At 41.5% G+C, this 17,295-nt stretch overlaps 2 protein-coding genes across 3 annotated transcripts in view; one reads left to right on the top strand and one right to left on the bottom strand.

The window, feature by feature from the left end:
• Window positions 1–474: 474 nt before the first annotated feature.
• On the bottom strand, window positions 475–5,006 carry LOC136442382 (caspase-3-like). The gene is made up of 3 exons (XM_066439199.1): window positions 4,575–5,006; window positions 2,658–3,128; window positions 475–1,738 (listed from the first exon to the last, which is right to left on the bottom strand). Exons 1-3 carry the CDS (start codon window positions 4,798–4,800, stop codon window positions 1,155–1,157), a joined length of 1,281 nt encoding a protein of 426 aa, XP_066295296.1. The 5' UTR covers window positions 4,801–5,006; the 3' UTR covers window positions 475–1,154.
• A 3,105-nt stretch (window positions 5,007–8,111) lies between these two features.
• Window positions 8,112–17,295, top strand: part of LOC136442495 (14-3-3-like protein) — a 50,254-nt gene continuing 41,070 nt past the window's right edge. Inside the window, exons 1-2 of one of the 2 annotated variants that reach the window (XM_066439386.1) lie at window positions 8,112–8,268; window positions 8,861–9,360. In XM_066439386.1, coding sequence (XP_066295483.1) covers window positions 9,171–9,360 — 190 coding nt within the window. In that variant the 5' untranslated portion in view covers window positions 8,112–8,268; window positions 8,861–9,170. Of the gene's footprint in view, window positions 8,269–8,857; window positions 9,361–17,295 lie in introns of both variants that reach the window. The other variant, XM_066439385.1, reaches the window with a different exon arrangement.

Here is a 17,295-nt window from a genome sequence, read left to right as displayed (position 1 = left end):
AGTTATGCTTTTTGAAAAATTACCACACATCCTAAAACACACACACACACACAGACAGACCAAAATCAATTCCTCCATTTTTCATGGAGGTAATAAGTAGAGACACTTCTAGGTTTAAGATAACATCAACTCCATGAAGCTGTATCCAGATATTCACATCTTATGAAATAGGACAAGACTAACAAATGGCATAAATGGGGCGTCTATATGTCTATTTCAGGATTATAAGTACTACGTTTGTCTTTAAACATAACGTTCACGTATGACAATGGACTTAGCGTTTGCCCTTCATTTATGGTTGACAAGATTTGGCATATTACTGATTACAAACTATTAGATGATGTGTGTTTATTTTGAGCGGAAAGAAAACCTCTATAACGTCTGGTTTCGGCGTCAGGAATGAAAAAAACAAATGAATCATTAATTTGACTATAAAATGTTTGCTGTAGAGTGAATGACACCAAGAAAAATAAATCAAAATTCCATACTTTAATCGATATCTATAACTGTTTTGAACCGCACACACCTTATCGTCATAGACCTGCATCACCATAATAATAATAACTTTATTGCATAACAATTAGTATGCCATATAAGTATAATCTGTCGACCTACTATATTTTTAGATGTGCATAGCAGCAAATATGTTTCATTTATACATTTACAATAAATTTTCATACTTTACCATAACCCTAAATATGACACATATCTCCCGTAACCATTGTACAATACCCATGTGCTTGTAAGCTACACTAAAGTTACCAATTTCTTATTTCGAGGATTCATTATCAACATAGTTTCTCAACAAATAAGATAATGTCCAAATAAACCCAACAATGTTCCAACCTTGGGCCGAAGCTCATTTACAAATAATTGTTATTCTACACACAATATTGACGAAGTTCATTGCAAAAACATGCCGGAGGGCTGGTTACATTAGTACAAACAACACAAATAATAATGAAAAATACAATGATATCAAGGGCTACATCTGATATTATGCTACATTCTAAAATGTACATGTTGCTAGTTTTTTTGGGTTTGACGTCTTCTTTTGAGGCAATGGAAGACGAATTTACCCACTTCTTTTATAATTTGTGGGTTCTTTGATTTTAATAGAAGAATTCCGTCCTCATCATGTAGTTCTACCTAGCTTAACCTATGGTAAAGTAGAGATCTTTAGTAAGTGTGGAATGATTGGATGACACCATGCCGACTTTTGAGTTCATTTGGTCACAGATCATGCCCATCATGGTCATGAATTCCAGTTTGTGTCCAAACTCTGCGAACACTTCCGTGAGAAACCGGATGTAGGGTGCCCCGTCACAATTACGCTTTGAAACGAACCCTGACACTGTGGACAAGCCAAGAAAGATGTCGGCTTCGTGCGACATGAACGGAAACTGTTGCGCGTCATGGGTGTCGTTGTCTCGGTCAAGACCCTGTACAGCTTCTCCTTGACATGCTTGGATGAAGAAGAGTTTGGGTTTACCCTTTAAGCTTGGGCATCGTTCTATTTTCACGTATTTCATGAGTTCGCAAATGTCGATCCCAACGTCATTTGAGGAGAAGACTTTGCTGGACGTTCCGTGGGACATGATGCAGCACACGAAACAGTGGTATTTAGAGTGGTCAGCTTGTCCGAGTTGGATGAACACGTCCACCATCTTGGCGTGGTCAAGATTACTGTGAGAAATCACGTCAAAGTCAAGTCGTTTGAACAGACTGGCAACCAGATCTAAGGCAAGAGTAAAACAACAAGTGAAGTGTGTTGATTTCATGTCATCCGATACGTACATTGTACTTGTCTTTTTCTCTATGAAAGGCAAGGGTCGAAGCTTAGGTAACGTTAAACCCCTGTCTCATAATGAGTCTATTTCTAGCTTGTTTGTATTCTATACCCGGTAAACCACCTCATGGCGTAACACACCAGGTTACAGTACTACTGTAACAATAATGAACAGTACAGGCTGCCTGTCCGAACAGATTTATTTGATCCACTCACACCGGGAAGGACCGTTAGTCTTCTCGATAAGTGTGGTGGGTTCTTTTACGTGCTCGAGGTGTGGCTCTCCTCAAATATGGGACCTACAGTTAACGTCCTATCCGAGGGATGTCCCTAACCGAAGCTGGGTACTCATCTTTTAACGTTACTGAGTGAAGTGAGGAAATCCATGTTAAGTTCCTTTACCAGGGCACAGCGTCACAACGGGACAGGTCAGAGGACCCAGGGTTCGAACCTCTGGGTTCGGGGCCAAACACCCAGATACAAACACCTTGCCATTACGCCACCGCGACGCCACAAAGTTGACATTAACACCTGCTTCCCCTCATCGGAAGCAGCGCGCAAAGAACGCTGGGAAGCTATCAACCAATCAGGTTACGTGTTACATCGTTGCTTTGGTTACCCAAAATAAATGTCAGCCGATAGTTGTTTTGGGTCACCAAAGCAACGATGTAACACGTAACCTGATTGGTTGATAGCTTCCCAGCGTTCTTTGCGCGCTGCTTCCGATGAGGGGAAGCAGGTGACGTAGCTATAACCATATGTAGCGGTCCATTTTACCAGGGCCGCTTACGCTCGCGATGTAACGTCGAGCGATAGGCGGTCCTGGTTTACGAGGGTGATATTATAATGAATAATATTTGAATGATACCTGTATCCGCCTCTGCCCCAACCCTCTCCTGCAGCCGTGAGAATTTGGTGTTGTTGATAATGACGGCCAGCCCTCGCGGTTTGTGACTCATCTCGTACCATTTAGAGCACATGCGATCCTTCACGACTTGATCTTGTCTTTTCCTGTACAGTTCGTGTCTAAGACGCTCGTTCTCGCTCTCAATGGCTCGTACCGTCTCGTCGGGGCTTAGGCCTTGTCTTCGCTCAAGCTCGTCTACTCTAGCCCGGAGTTCTTCATTCTCTTGCGTGACGTCGTCGAGTTTCTGGGTGAGGGATAGGACTCTTTCTCGCATCTTTTCCAGCCTCTCTTCAGTGTGTGTCAACATCCTGGTCAGCACAGCGGCCTCTGGCGACAGGGGCTCAACTTGCAGGGGGATCTCGACTTCTTCGTCGTCATGGAGTCGCCGGTATTTTAGGATATGTCTTCTCTGGGCCAAGACTGACTTGACAGCTGTAAATTATGATGAAATAGTGATGATAAATGCGATGTGTTCAGACCAATGCAGCAGCAGAACACAGTAGACTGCTGAATAAAAATACTATTTTTATAAAACCAAGTGATTTATTCAACCGACGTTTCGGTGACCATATGTTTGGGACCGCATTCTTAAGAAGTAGATGATAATCGTTACGTTGTTTTTTGCTCGATAGTTGTGTATGTGCAAGTCCTCGGTATGTGTTACACTTCTGCACGTTTGGGAACGCATTGTGATGCCGTTCCCTGTGACTGTATATGGTTGCAGACCACAGTATTTCTCCTATACGGATTTATATAGTTAAGGATCCCAAGGTGAGAAGCTTCGACGCTTGAAAATTTATAGAAAGGTGCACAATTAGGGTACCAGATTTTCATATGTTTGACTTCAAGGTTCAATCTACAATGCAAAATGAGGTTAAATTTGCCGGCTCGTTCTCTTTTAAAAGCCACTTAGATATGACCCCCAGCGGAGGTCACCGTACTGCAGGCGACTTACAGTAGTCGGGCGGTAACAATATCCAGGCGCGAATCCAACCCGACCGAACAAACATCGTAATCAAACTCGTACTGTCTCAAAACTGACGTATTCCTCTGCCATTCACCACAGTTTCAGCCTCGCTATCGTGCACAGAAGAAAAACTACGGCCTTTTCAAGCAATGTGACGCACTACTTCGTACCCGAACTACTATTGGGAACGGGGGTCGCCCATTAATACTGTGTTCTGCGACCATATATGTAAATACTTTGCGTTTGGGAACGCATCTTTAAGCAGCGACGCCTATGCTGCAGTACAATGTGAACCAGTCAGAATTTGGATTGATGAAGGTGACAGATGGTCACCGAATCGTCGGTTGAATAGATCACTTGGTTGTGTAAAATGAGTATTTCTACTCAGTGACTTACCAACCTGATGAAACTATTTTCGGACATTGGACTACTATTCACAGAATGGTGACGTATGCAAGATTATTTAGCCCTCAGTAGCTCTCCACTTAATAGAGAGTAATTTTACAAACATACAGTGGCCTATGGATAACTGCTTAGCCCACAATCACATTGCTCAACGCACATAATCAATTGTTTATTTGGATCAATTTATCACAATGCGAAAGGGAGGGCAAAACAGATGCATAAGGACCTTTACAAGTCCCCCCCCCCCCATACACTCAAGACATCAACAAGGCAGTAAAAAATCTTCAAATATACGCAGATATAAGATAACCCAGATATTATGCAACTATTAGAATTCAAGAAACAAGCAACACATTAGCTACACCCAGAAGTGTAGTTTACGATGTTTCAAAACTAGGCAGAACTACTCTTTTGGGTTCCCTATCTATCTAGGTCTGAAGTTAGTGGATGCACCCCATTCTACCTTTTAAAGATCTCGGTAACATTTTAACTTTGCAATTACTTACTCGACTCTTCCACGAACTCGATCTGTGCCGTTCCTTCTTCTGTCCTCAGCACGAAAGCTACTTTACCGCCGCCGATAGTAGGGCTGGTGAAATACATGTAGAGCCATAACGTAACGTCGGTATTTTCCGGCTCGTTTTCGGGAAGTCCTCTGACGACGATGCACGATTCGGGACGTCTGACGATGGCGGCCATATTGTGTTGCCGACGTTGTCGTACCCCTGGCATGTCGATATCACCGTTGTAACAATCCGACGTACACCTGAACTTGACAGTCAAAAATTATGAAGACTTCTTCATGAGCTACGTGTTACGTATCGGCAAACTGTTCTACTATCCTGATACGCTGTCGTTTTGGTCCATATTTTGAGCAAACGTTCCGCTACCCTCCCTCAACAAACATGACAAGTCGGCAGCAGGAACAATGGCAACGCCCCGTGACCTTTACCTGCCTTGACTTATACTTTTTTATTGGCCCATTCAAGCTGAAAGCTAGCACAATAGTGTATATGTGTGTGAGGGGTGGCTTAAGTTTCATTTGGCTGTTTCTTGTTATGTTGTTGTTTTATATCACTTTCTTGGTGACTTTGCTAACAGTTACACAGCTAGAAAAAAACACCTGACGATATAGTTTTTTTATATTTACATATTTACGCTGCCATAAATAATGCACGGCAGAACAGTAAGTACCCTAACGTCACGAGATGACGGGCATGTTCTGGCATGTTTGTATCCGCCTATTGTCAGGTTAAAGGTTACTGAGTGAAGCTTTGAAGGGTATACTGGAGGTAGCAGAGCAAAACAGACAGGTCCAGAGACTGCTATCTGGCTGCATAAGAGTCTAATAAGTGCCTCATTCTGTTCTAAACCGCTGCAGAAGCATATTTTGATAAAAATCATTAATCATTTCCTTCTACGACAACGGATAAATGACCCATCAGAATATGTTTTTTGATAAGTGTAGCAAAATTTCTGCCTTGCAACAATCATAGACAAATCTTGTTGTCGAATTTTGAACTGTGCCACAGCTCCAAATCGCTTGACGTCACGCGTGCAGGGGGTATTCCCTTCCTTACACCTTGTTTGTGTAACTGTCTTATTGCGTATCTTATTACCTGGATTCTTTATTCTTTATTACCTGGATGTCTAACCGTCATCGACATTCCATGATAGGACTTTCAAACATGTGGCATATGTCACTGGGAAAGAGGAGAATATCGATAGGTATTGTTTAAGCAAATGAATACTTAATTTGAATGATTGATGAGGAAATGCTATATAATGCCATATTGGCAAATGGTGGGAATTTGGTACTTGTTATCGATTAATTTCGTTGAGTGTGCTATCAAATCGCTCAGTCGCAACGAGGTCGCCAACGTGCCGCAAGTCCAGTGAGATACCCGCTTAGGATCTCAAGAAAGTCAATGCAATCAGCAAAGCGAAGTTTGCAGATCTAGATGCGTCTGCCACCAATGGAAATGTGATGATCTTACAATGTATCCTACATAATCTTCTTGACTCAAGGTAAATGTTAAACAAAACTACTTGTTAAAGCAAGCATCCCTGGCGAACATCCCTGGCAACCTGTTGTCCTGAAGAATCCCCAAACTTTATTCTTAAAGGGGGTATCTCACTGAACTACGGCACATTGGCGACCTTTCTGCGACCTGAATTGGATTTGTGTTAACCTTGACTTTATAATGGGAAAATCATGCAAAACGTGCAAGAATGACTAAAAAGACAGCAAAACGCACAGAGCCTAAAACCTTTATCCATCAAATTCGTTGAGCGCGCTGTCAAATCGCTCGGTTGCAGCGTGGTCGCCAACGTGCCACAAGTCCAGTGAGAGACCCGCATGAGGAATACTGCGTCGGAAGCGATTTTATACAAGGTTTTTGATAGTCTGTATTTGACCCTCGCCGATACCGAACTGCATCCACCGTATTATAACGTTCTAGAACACCGGAAGTGCGTCAACTGACCGGAGACAAACTCATAATCATAGGCGTCATAGAAGGTTGTTCTAGGTAACAACGGGTTTGTTGTTGTTCACCAATACTAGTGACAAACGTTCTACAAGAGAAGCAAGACGTGATGTTTCCTTCTGCGAGACCACACGCTAAAACAGTGTCTTTTGTGACAACCTGGTCTACATTTTGCTTGAAAGTTGTCAGTGACAAGTTATAGTCTCCGGGAGAAACATTATTTCGTTTAGTCCAGGACGATAAAGTCTTGAACCAAACGTTTTTGTATCGAAGTATCCAGTGGGAGAATGCAGACCGTCAGGACGGTGCTTTCCGCCGCCTTGCGGATCTATCCCAGAACTGCAGTATCCACGTACACCAGACCTGCCGCAGTTAAGGATGCCTTGGTGTCGTCCGTGTTTCCAGCTTTCGGCCCAATTTACACTTGTTCTTTGAAACTGTAGTACTACACATCGTAGTCTATTCCTGTAGTACACTACAGTAGTTTTCTTTTTACACCCAGAAAAAAGCTGTAGTCTACTACTAGTAGTAGACTACGATGTGTAGTACTACAGTTAAAAGGACAAGTGTAAATTGGGCCTAAGTCCTTTTATCCCTGGTGTATAGTTTAGTACAGAACAGGTCGCGATCACAAAATTTGGGATTCCACAATTACAAGGGATTATCAGCGTTGCTGTAGTCAGTGATAGTAAATAAACTGTTCGACTTTATGGTCTCATTCCTTTATTACTCCTATCGGCCTAAAAGAATCCGTATCCCAAAAATGAACGGCTGCATGAACGTGTGTTTACATCGGTGAGAAATTCCCTTTTAGCCAGCCCGACTGATCTCAAGCGTCAAACTGATGAAAGCTTGTTTGTAACTGAAGAAATTAGCAGGTAAAGTTCGGCAGCCGCGCGCGAGGTCGGACGTGCACAGCCCGACATTGTAGGTGATGCGGTCGTGCGCTCTTCAGCTGGAAAGTGCCTATTTGGGGGTGTAGCTTGCTAAGTGCAGTTTGTAATTGCTCAGAGTGTATGTAGTGAAACTGCTGGCAATTTTTTTACATCATCTAGGGTAAATGTTCTCAATATAAAATGAATAACATTGGTGCATTTTCTATAGCTTCAATACGAACGCGCCCATGTAAAACAAGTATTATAACATGTAAGCCAAGCCTATGGGGCGAAAAAACTCATGAATGAGACCTTATACTCGCACTACTTAGCACTTTGTTTTTTGCCTTTAGATAGAAGTAGAGACTAGTCTCCGAATCGGTCTATGTATTACTTGCATTTTAGCCTGACAAAACGCCAGACTGGCACTGTGTAATACGTCAAGATATTTCTTCTACTGCATTGCGATTCCTTTTTCTTCTGCAATTGGTGTCTTGTTCATTAAAAAAAGCTGGAACCAAACACTAACACTTAGTCTAGAAGGCACCACGCCTTCACTTTAGTTCTAATGATGTGGACATTGAAAAGAGGATAGCTTGAACCAAAGCCACTTGACGTTTCGTCCTGCGTTTTATATTTGTTTGACGAATTCTTTCTATCATTTTTGCGACCCAGGTTTGGCGCTTGTGCACACTTCATCACCTCCCCCTAGCGGTTCGAAGCAGAACTGCCTCCGCCCGGATATGCTGTACAGGACCGACCATAGGTCCTGGAGCGGGCTGGACCTTGGGCTCTTCATCGGGGCGGGCCTTCTTGTCACTGCCGGGCTGTTTGAGGTTAGAATTTGTATACTTTTCACATCTTTAAACTAAAAAGACAACGTCATTATTGGTAACTGAACAAGACTGCCTGTTCTAGAACGTCGTCCCTAAACATTCTAGCCCAGTTCATAAACTTTACACCTTGCACTTACAAAAGTTAAATTTTGTTCAACATTGAATATGATATCATCTATGAGGAACTAGACTGTACATCTTCCTTTCTCTGTGTAAAAATAATGGTTTATTGGTCAGTAATTACCCGTGCAGCCAGTGCTGAATTGCTGCAGGGTTTACAATCACATAATATACAACAGATACATATTTGCTCCACACTTGCACTTTGTGGAACTGTCGCAAGGGTCTGGGCGGCTGCCATTCGGCGCCAGCAGTTGACCTTCATACGACCTTCCCCAACCGAAGTCAGGTACCAATTCACACTTGGGTGGAGTGAGGAAAGTCGTGTAAAGTGCCTTTTCCAAGGACACAATATCGGGGCATAGTACGTGGTTTCGAACCCGTGACCTCTGGGTTCTGGGCGAAGCACCCTACCGATTGCGCCACACGATGCCACCAATGTAACACCTTTCTTTGTTACATCTATCAGCAGAAAAGGACTCAGCAGACCACACACACACCGTCCGATGTACTAGTACCATCTGTTCACTACGTCCCGTCAGACGTCAGTCAGTACATGGGCCTGAACCTGGTACCGCAGGCGCCACAGGCCTCGGCCGGGGTGCTGTTCAGGAGCGCTATCATTTCTCTGGAAAAAAACGACAAGGCCGACAGGAACGTAGCCAGGAGCGAGGCTACTGCAGGCAATCAGAAAGACCAACGAGTCGTCGCCCAGTTTGGTAGGCCTGCTGAAATAGCTGACAAGACTACCTCTGTCGAAAAGGCCTTCGAGTTCCCACGGGATGTCTGCGGACGAGACACCGACGGCTGTCGGTCCCGTGAAGATGCGCGACAAGGCACTGTCCACTGTGGAAGACGTCCGTGAAGCTCCCGTCAGGAGCAAGAAGACGTCTGGAGACGCCATAGATGGCGGGGACACAAAGGAGGTGCTTGACGATGCTGTGAACGAGAGAGGCGAGCGATCAAGCACTGGTAAGACCGTAAGAATCATTCAGTCTATATGCGGGGGTCCTATCGTTAGTCACTGACGAAAGACAGTGGATACTGTCTGAAACGTCTGACTGTTTCAAAATCTTATCCAGTTGCTTGAGTAATTATTTTTGGCGTATATGCGGGGGTGTCCCTGTGGTGTAGTGGTCTGCGCTTCTGTCACTTACCACATCTGGTTCAAATTACTTGGAACCAGAAGGCCCGAGTTCGTTCTCGGGTAGGACACCTCTGGACAAGAGGCGCATTGAGTCATACTAAAGACTACATGGTACATACTTCTGAAACAGTATGAAAGTTAAACACCCTCTACTGCCAGTGGACTAGGCCCCAGTTACAGCGATTGCACCACAGTGTGGCCCAGGGCAGGGCTATGATACGGGGATGTGCACCGCCCTATACACCTTATGGTGGGAGGATTTTAACTAAACTTTAACAGTCTATATACGCTGTATCTACGAAATGTAACAGTTATAATTACTCAAGCAACTTGATAGATTTGGAAACGGTCAGACGTTTCAGGTAGCTACTACAGGCTGATAGATGATGAGCTACCACTACCAGTGAAACAGTGAAAGATATTACTTCCTAACCATGAATGAGAAAGTAAAGTGATTTCATTTCCTCAAATACCCACCAAGTGCCCTATCGTTTGAATGTAAAGTTTGAACATTCTGATAAAGAGATTGAATTTTAGACCGGAGCACTGAATTGGTCTATAATGCTTTATAAGTATGGGGTGGGGGGCGTAACTAACTTTGGTACATGGTCAGCTATTACTCCCTAACCATGAATGAGAAAGTAAAGTGATTTCATTTCCTGAAATACCCGCCAAGTGCCCTATCATTTGAATGTAAAGTTTGAACATTCTGATAAAGAGATTGAATTTTAGACCGGAGCACTGAATTGGTCTATAATGCTTTATAAGTATGGGGTGGGGGGCGTAACTTTGGTCAGCTATTACTTCCTAACCATGAATGAGAAAGTAAAGTGATTTCATTTCCTGAAATACCCGCCAAGTGCCCTATCGTTTGAATGTAAAGTTGGAACATTCTGATAAAGAGATTGAATTTTAGACCGGAGCACTGAATTGGTCTATAATGCTTTATAAGTATGGGGTGGGGGGCGTAACTTTGGTCAGCTATTACTTCCTAACCATGAATGAGAAAGTAAAGTGATTTCATTTCCTCAAATACCCGCCAAGTGCCCTATCGTTTGAATGTAAAGTTTGAACATTCTGATAAAGAGATTGAATTTTAGACCGGGGCACTGAATTGGTCTATAATGCTTTATAAGTATGGGGTGGGGGGCGTAACTTTGGTCAGCTATTACTCCCTAACCATGAATGAGAAAGTAAAGTGATTTCATTTCCTCAAATACCCGCCAAGTGCCCTATCGTTTGAATGTAAAGTTTGAACATTCTGATAAAGAGATTGAATTTTAGACCGGAGCACTGAATTGGTCTATAATGCATTATGAGTATGGGGTGGGGGGGCGTAACTTTGGTCAGCTATTACTCCCTAACCATGAATGAGAAAGTAAAGTGATTTCATTTCCTCAAATACCCGCCAAGTGCCCTATCGTTTGAATGTAAAGTTTGAACATTCTGATAAAGAGATTGAATTTTAGACCGGAGCAATTGGTCTATGATGCTTTATAAGTATGGGGCGGGGGGCGTAACTTTGGTCAGCTATTACTTCCTAACCATGAATGAGAAAGTAAAGTGATTTCATTTCCTCAAATACCCGCCAAGTGCCCTATCGTTTGAATGTAAAGTTTGAACATTCTGATAAAGAGATTGAATTTTAGACCGGAGCACTGAATTGATCTATAATGCTTTATAAGTATGGGGTGGGGGGCGTAACTTTGGTCAGCTATTACTCCCTAACCATGAATGAGAAAGTAAAGTGATTTCATTTCCTCAAATACCCGCCAAGTGCCCTATCGTTTGAATGTAAAGTTTGAACATTCTGATAGAGAGATTGAATTTTAGACCGGAGCACTGAATTGGTCTATAATGCTTTATAAGTATGGGGTGGGGGGCGTAACTTTGGTCAGCTATTACTTCCTAACCATGAATGAGAAAGTAAAGTGATTTCATTTCCTGAAATACCCGCCAAGTGCCCTATCGTTTGAATGTAAAGTTTGAACATTCTGATAAAGAGATTGAATTTTAGACCGGAGCACTGAATTGGTCTATAATGCTTTATAAGTATGGGGTGGGGGGCGTAACTTTGGTCAGCTATTACTCCCTAACCATGAATGAGAAAGTAAAGTGATTTCATTTCCTCAAATACCCGCCAAGTGCCCTATCGTTTGAATGTAAAGTTTGAACATTCTGATAAAGAGATTGAATTTTAGACCGGAGCACTGAATTGGTCTATAATGCTTTATAAGTATGGGGTGGGGGGCGTAACTTTGGTCAGCTATTACTCCCTAACCATGAATGAGAAAGTAAAGTGATTTCATTTCCTCAAATACCCGCCAAGTGCCCTATCGTTTGAATGTAAAGTTTGAACATTCTGATAAAGAGATTGAATTTTAGACCGGAGCACTGAATTGGTCTATAATGCTTTATAAGTATGGGGTGGGGGGCGTAACTTTGGTCAGCTATTACTTCCTAACCATGAATGAGAAAGTAAAGTGATTTCATTTCCTCAAATACCCGCCAAGTGCCCTATCGTTTGAATGTAAAGTTTGAACATTCTGATAAAGAGATTGAATTTTAGACCGGAGCACTGAATTGGTCTATAATGCTTTATAAGTATGGGGTGGGGGGCGTAACTTTGGTCAGCTATTACTTCCTAACAATGAATGAGAAAGTAAAGTGATTTCATTTCCTGAAATACCCGCCAAGTGCCCTATCGTTTGAATGTAAAGTTTGAACATTCTGATAAAGAGATTGAATTTTAGACCGGAGCACTGAATTGGTCTATAATGCTTTATAAGTATGGGGTGGGGGGTGTAACTTTGGTCAGCTATTACTTCCTAACCATGAATGAGAAAGTAAAGTGATTTCATTTCCTCAAATACCCGCCAAGTGCCCTATCGTTTGAATGTAAAGTTTGAACATTCTGATAAAGAGATTGAATTTTAGACCGGAGCACTGAATTGGTCTATAATGCTTTATAAGTATGGGGTGGGGGGCGTAACTTTGGTCAGCTATTTCTCCCTAACCATGAATGAGAAAGTAAAGTGATTTCATTTCCTGAAATACCCGCCAAGTGCCCTATCGTTTGAATGTAAAGTTTGAACATTCTGATAAAGAGATTGAATTTTAGACCGGAGCACTGAATTGGTCTATAATGCTTTATAAGTATGGGGTGGGGGCGTAACTTTGGTCAGCTATTACTTCCTAACCATAAATGAGAAAGTAAAGTGATTTCATTTCCTGAAATACCCGCCAAGTGCCCTATCGTTTGAATGTAAAGTTTGAACATTCTGATAAAGAGATTGAATTTTAGACCGGAGCACTGAATTGGTCTATAATGCTTTATAAGTATGGGGTGGGGGGCGTAACTTTGGTCAGCTATTACTTCCTAACCATGAATGAGAAAGTAAAGTGATTTCATTTCTTCAAATACCCGCCAAGTGCCCTATCGTTTGAATGTAAAGTTTGAACATTCTGATAAAGAGATTGAATTTTAGACCGGAGCACTGAATTGGCCTATAATGCTTTATAAGTATGGGGTGGGGGGCGTAACTTTGGTCAGCTATTACTCCCCAACCATGAATGAGACACGTAGAAGGTAAAGTGATTTCATTTCCTCAAATACCCGCCAAGTGCCCTATCGTTTGAATGTAAAGTTTGAACATTCTGATAAAGAGATTGAATTTTAGACCGGAGCACTGAATTGGTCTATAATGCTTTATAAGTATGGGGTGGGGGGCGTAACTTTGGTCAGCTATTACTTCCTAACCATGAATGAGAAAGTAAAGTGATTTCATTTCCTCAAATACCCGCCAAGTGCCCTATCGTTTGAATGTAAAGTTTGAACATTCTGATACAGAGATTGAATTTTAGACCGGAGCAATTGGTCTATAATGCTTTATAAGTATGGGGTGGGGGGCGTAACTTTGGTCAGCTATTACTTCCTAACCATGAATGAGAAAGTAAAGTGATTTCATTTCCTCAAATACCCGCCAAGTGCCCTATCGTTTGAATGTAAAGTTTGAACATTCTGATAAAGAGATTGAATTTTAGACCGGAGCACTGAATTGGTCTATAATGCTTTATAAGTATGGGGTGGGGGCGTAACTTTGGTCAGCTATTACTCCCTAACCATGAATGAGAAAGTAAAGTGATTTCATTTCCTCAAATACCCGCCAAGTGCCCTATCGTTTGAATGTAAAGTTTGAACATTCTGATAAAGAGATTGAATTTTAGACCGGAGCACTGAATTGGTCTATAATGCTTTCTAAGTATGGGGTGGGGGCGTAACTTTGGTCAGCTATTACTCCCTAACCATGAATGAGAAAGTAAAGTGATTTCATTTCCTCAAATACCCACCAAGTGCCCTATCGTTTGAATGTAAAGTTTGAACATTCTGATAAAGAGATTGAATTTTAGTCCGGAGCACTGAATTGGTCTATAATGCTTTATAAGTATGGGGTGGGGGGCGTAACTTTGGTCAGCTATTACTTCCTAACCATGAATGAGAAAGTAAAGTGATTTCATTTCCTCAAATACCCGCCAAGTGCCCTATCGTTTGAATGTAAAGTTTGAACATTCTGATAAAGAGATTGAATTTTAGACCGGAGCACTAAATTTGTCTATAATGCTTTATAAGTATGGGGTGGGGGGCGTAACTTTGGTCAGCTATTACTCCCTAACCATGAATGAGAAAGTAAAGTGATTTCATTTCCTCAAATACCCGCCAAGTGCCCTATCGTTTGAATGTAAAGTTTGAACATTCTGATAAAGAGATTGAATTTTAGACCGGAGCAATTGGTCTATAATGCTTTATAAGTATGGGGTGGGGGGCGTAACTTTGGTCAGCTATTACTTCCTAACCATGAATGAGAAAGTAAAGTGATTTCATTTCCTCAAATACCTGCCAAGTGCCCTATCGTTTGTATGTAAAGTTTGAACATTCTGATAAAGAGATTGAATTTTAGACCGGAGCACTGAATTGGTCCATAATGCTTTATAAGTATGGGGTGGGGGGCGTAACTTTGGTCAGCTATTACTCCCTAACCATGAATGAGAAAGTAAAGTGATTTCATTTCCTCAAATACCCGCCAAGTGCCCTATCGTTTGAATGTAAAGTTTGAACATTCTGATAAAGAGATTGAATTTTAGACCGGAGCACTGAATTGGTCTATAATGCTTTATAAGTATGGGGTGGGGGCGTAACTTTGGTCAGCTATTACTCCCTAACCATGAATGAGAAAGTAAAGTGATTTCATTTCCTCAAATACCCGCCAAGTGCCCTATCGTTTGAATGTAAAGTTTGAACATTCTGATAAAGAGATTGAATTTTAGACCGGAGCACTGAATTGGTCTATAATGCTTTATAAGTATGGTGTGGGGGGCGTAACTTTGGTCAGCTATTACTTCCTAACCATGAATGAGAAAGTAAAGTGATTTCATTTCCTCAAATACCCGCCAAGTGCCCTATCGTTTGAATGTAAAGTTTGAACATTCTGATAAAGAGATTGAATTTTAGACCGGAGCACTAAATTTGTCTATAATGCTTTATAAGTATGGGGTGGGGGGCGTAACTTTGGTCAGCTATTACTTCCTAACCATGAATGAGAAAGTAAAGTGATTTCATTTCCTCAAATACCCGCCAAGTGCCCTATCGTTTGAATGTAAAGTTTGAACATTCTGATAAAGAGATTGAATTTTAGACCGGAGCACTGAATTGGTCTATAATGCTTTATAAGTATGGGGTGGGGGCGTAACTTTGGTCAGCTATTACTCCCTAACCATGAATGAGAAAGTAAAGTGATTTTATTTCCTCAAATACCCGCCAAGTGCCCTATCGTTTGAATGTAAAGTTTGAACATTCTGATAAAGAGATTGAATTTTAGACCGGAGCACTGAATTGGTGTATGATGTTTTATAAGTATGGGGTGGGGGCGTAACTTTGGACAGCTATTACTTCCTAACCATGAATGAGAAAGTAGAGTGATTTCATTTCCTCAAATACCCACCAAGTGCCCTATCGTTTGAATATAAAGTTTGAACATTCTGATAAAGAGATTGAATTTTAGACCGGAGCACTGAATTGGTCTATAATGCTTTATAAGTATGGGGTAGGGGCGTAACTTTGGTCAGCTATTACTTCCTAACCATGAATGAGAAAGTAAAGTGATTTCATTTCCTCAAATACCCGCCAAGTGCCCTATCGTTTGAATGTAAAGTTTGAACATTCTGATAAAGAGATTGAATTTTAGACCGGAGCACTAAATTTGTCTATAATGCTTTATAAGTATGGGGTGGGGGGCGTAACTTTGGTCAGCTATTACTCCCTAACCATGAATGAGAAAGTAAAGTGATTTCATTTCCTCAAATACCCGCCAAGTGCCCTATCGTTTGAATGTAAAGTTTGAACATTCTGATAAAGAGATTGAATTTTAGACCGGAGCAATTGGTCTATAATGCTTTATAAGTATGGGGTGGGGGGCGTAACTTTGGTCAGCTATTACTCCCTAACCATGAATGAGAAAGTAAAGTGATTTCATTTCCTGAAATACCCGCCAAGTGCCCTATCGTTTGAATGTAAAGTTTGAACATTCTGATAAAGAGATTGAATTTTAGACCGGAGCACTGAATTGGTCTATAATGCTTTATAAGTATGGGGTGGGGGCGTAACTTTGGTCAGCTATTACTCCCTAACCATGAATGAGAAAGTAAAGTGATTTCATTTCCTCAAATACCCGCCAAGTGCCCTATCGTTTGAATGTAAAGTTTGAACATTCTGATAAAGAGATTGAATTTTAGACCGGAGCACTGAATTGGTCTATAATGCTTTATAAGTATGGGGTGGGGGGTGTAACTTTGGTCAGCTATTACTTCCTAACCATGAATGAGAAAGTAAAGTGATTTCATTTCCTCAAATACCCGCCAAGTGCCCTATCGTTTGAATGTAAAGTTTGAACATTCTGATAAAGAGATTGAATTTTAGACCGGAGCACTAAATTTGTCTATAATGCTTTATAAGTATGGGGTGGGGGGCGTAACTTTGGTCAGCTATTACTTCCTAACCATGAATGAGAAAGTAAAGTGATTTCATTTCCTCAAATACCCGCCAAGTGCCCTATCGTTTGAATGTAAAGTTTGAACATTCTGATAAAGAGATTGAATTTTAGACCGGAGCACTGAATTGGTGTATGATGCCTTATAAGTATGGGGTGGGGGCGTAACTTTGGTCAGCTATTACTCCCTAACCATGAATGAGAAAGTAAAGTGATTTTATTTCCTCAAATACCCGCCAAGTGCCCTATCGTTTGAATGTAAAGTTTGAACATTCTGATAAAGAGATTGAATTTTAGACCGGAGCACTGAATTGGTGTATGATGCTTTATGAGTATGGGGTGGGGGCGTAACTTTGGACAGCTATTACTTCCTAACCATGAATGAGAAAGTAGAGTGATTTCATTTCCTCAAATACCCACCAAGTGCCCTATCGTTTGAATATAAAGTTTGAACATTCTGATAAAGAGATTGAATTTTAGACCGGAGCACTGAATTGGTCTATAATGCTTTATAAGTATGGGGTAGGGGGCGTAACTTTGGTCAGCTATTACTCCCTAACCATGAATGAGAAAGTAAAGTGATTTCATTTCCTCAAATACCCGCCAAGTGCCCTATCGTTTGAATGTAAAGTTTGAACATTCTGATAAAGAGATTGAATTTTAGACCGGAGCACTGAATTGGTCTATAATGCTTTATAAGTATGGGGTGGGGGCGTA

The sequence above is a fragment of the Branchiostoma lanceolatum genome, chromosome 9, assembly GCF_035083965.1.
Source record: "Branchiostoma lanceolatum isolate klBraLanc5 chromosome 9, klBraLanc5.hap2, whole genome shotgun sequence".
Classification (NCBI taxonomy): Eukaryota; Metazoa; Chordata; class Leptocardii; order Amphioxiformes; family Branchiostomatidae; genus Branchiostoma; species Branchiostoma lanceolatum.
This window is presented reverse-complemented; position numbering and strand designations above follow the sequence as displayed.

What these genes read in the sequence shown, in the direction of transcription:
- LOC136442382 (XM_066439199.1), bottom strand. Translation starts at nt 4,800, where the DNA reads ATGCCAGGGGTACGACAACGTCGGCAACACAATATGGCCGCCATCGTC. An exon ending in CGAGTTCGTGGAAGAGTCGA is followed by an intron (nt 3,129 to 4,574) that starts GTAAGTAATTGC and finishes CATAATTTACAG; the next exon opens with CTGTCAAGTCAGTCTTGGCC. An exon ending in TGGGGCAGAGGCGGATACAG is followed by an intron (nt 1,739 to 2,657) that starts GTATCATTCAAA and finishes CTCTTGCCTTAG; the next exon opens with ATCTGGTTGCCAGTCTGTTC.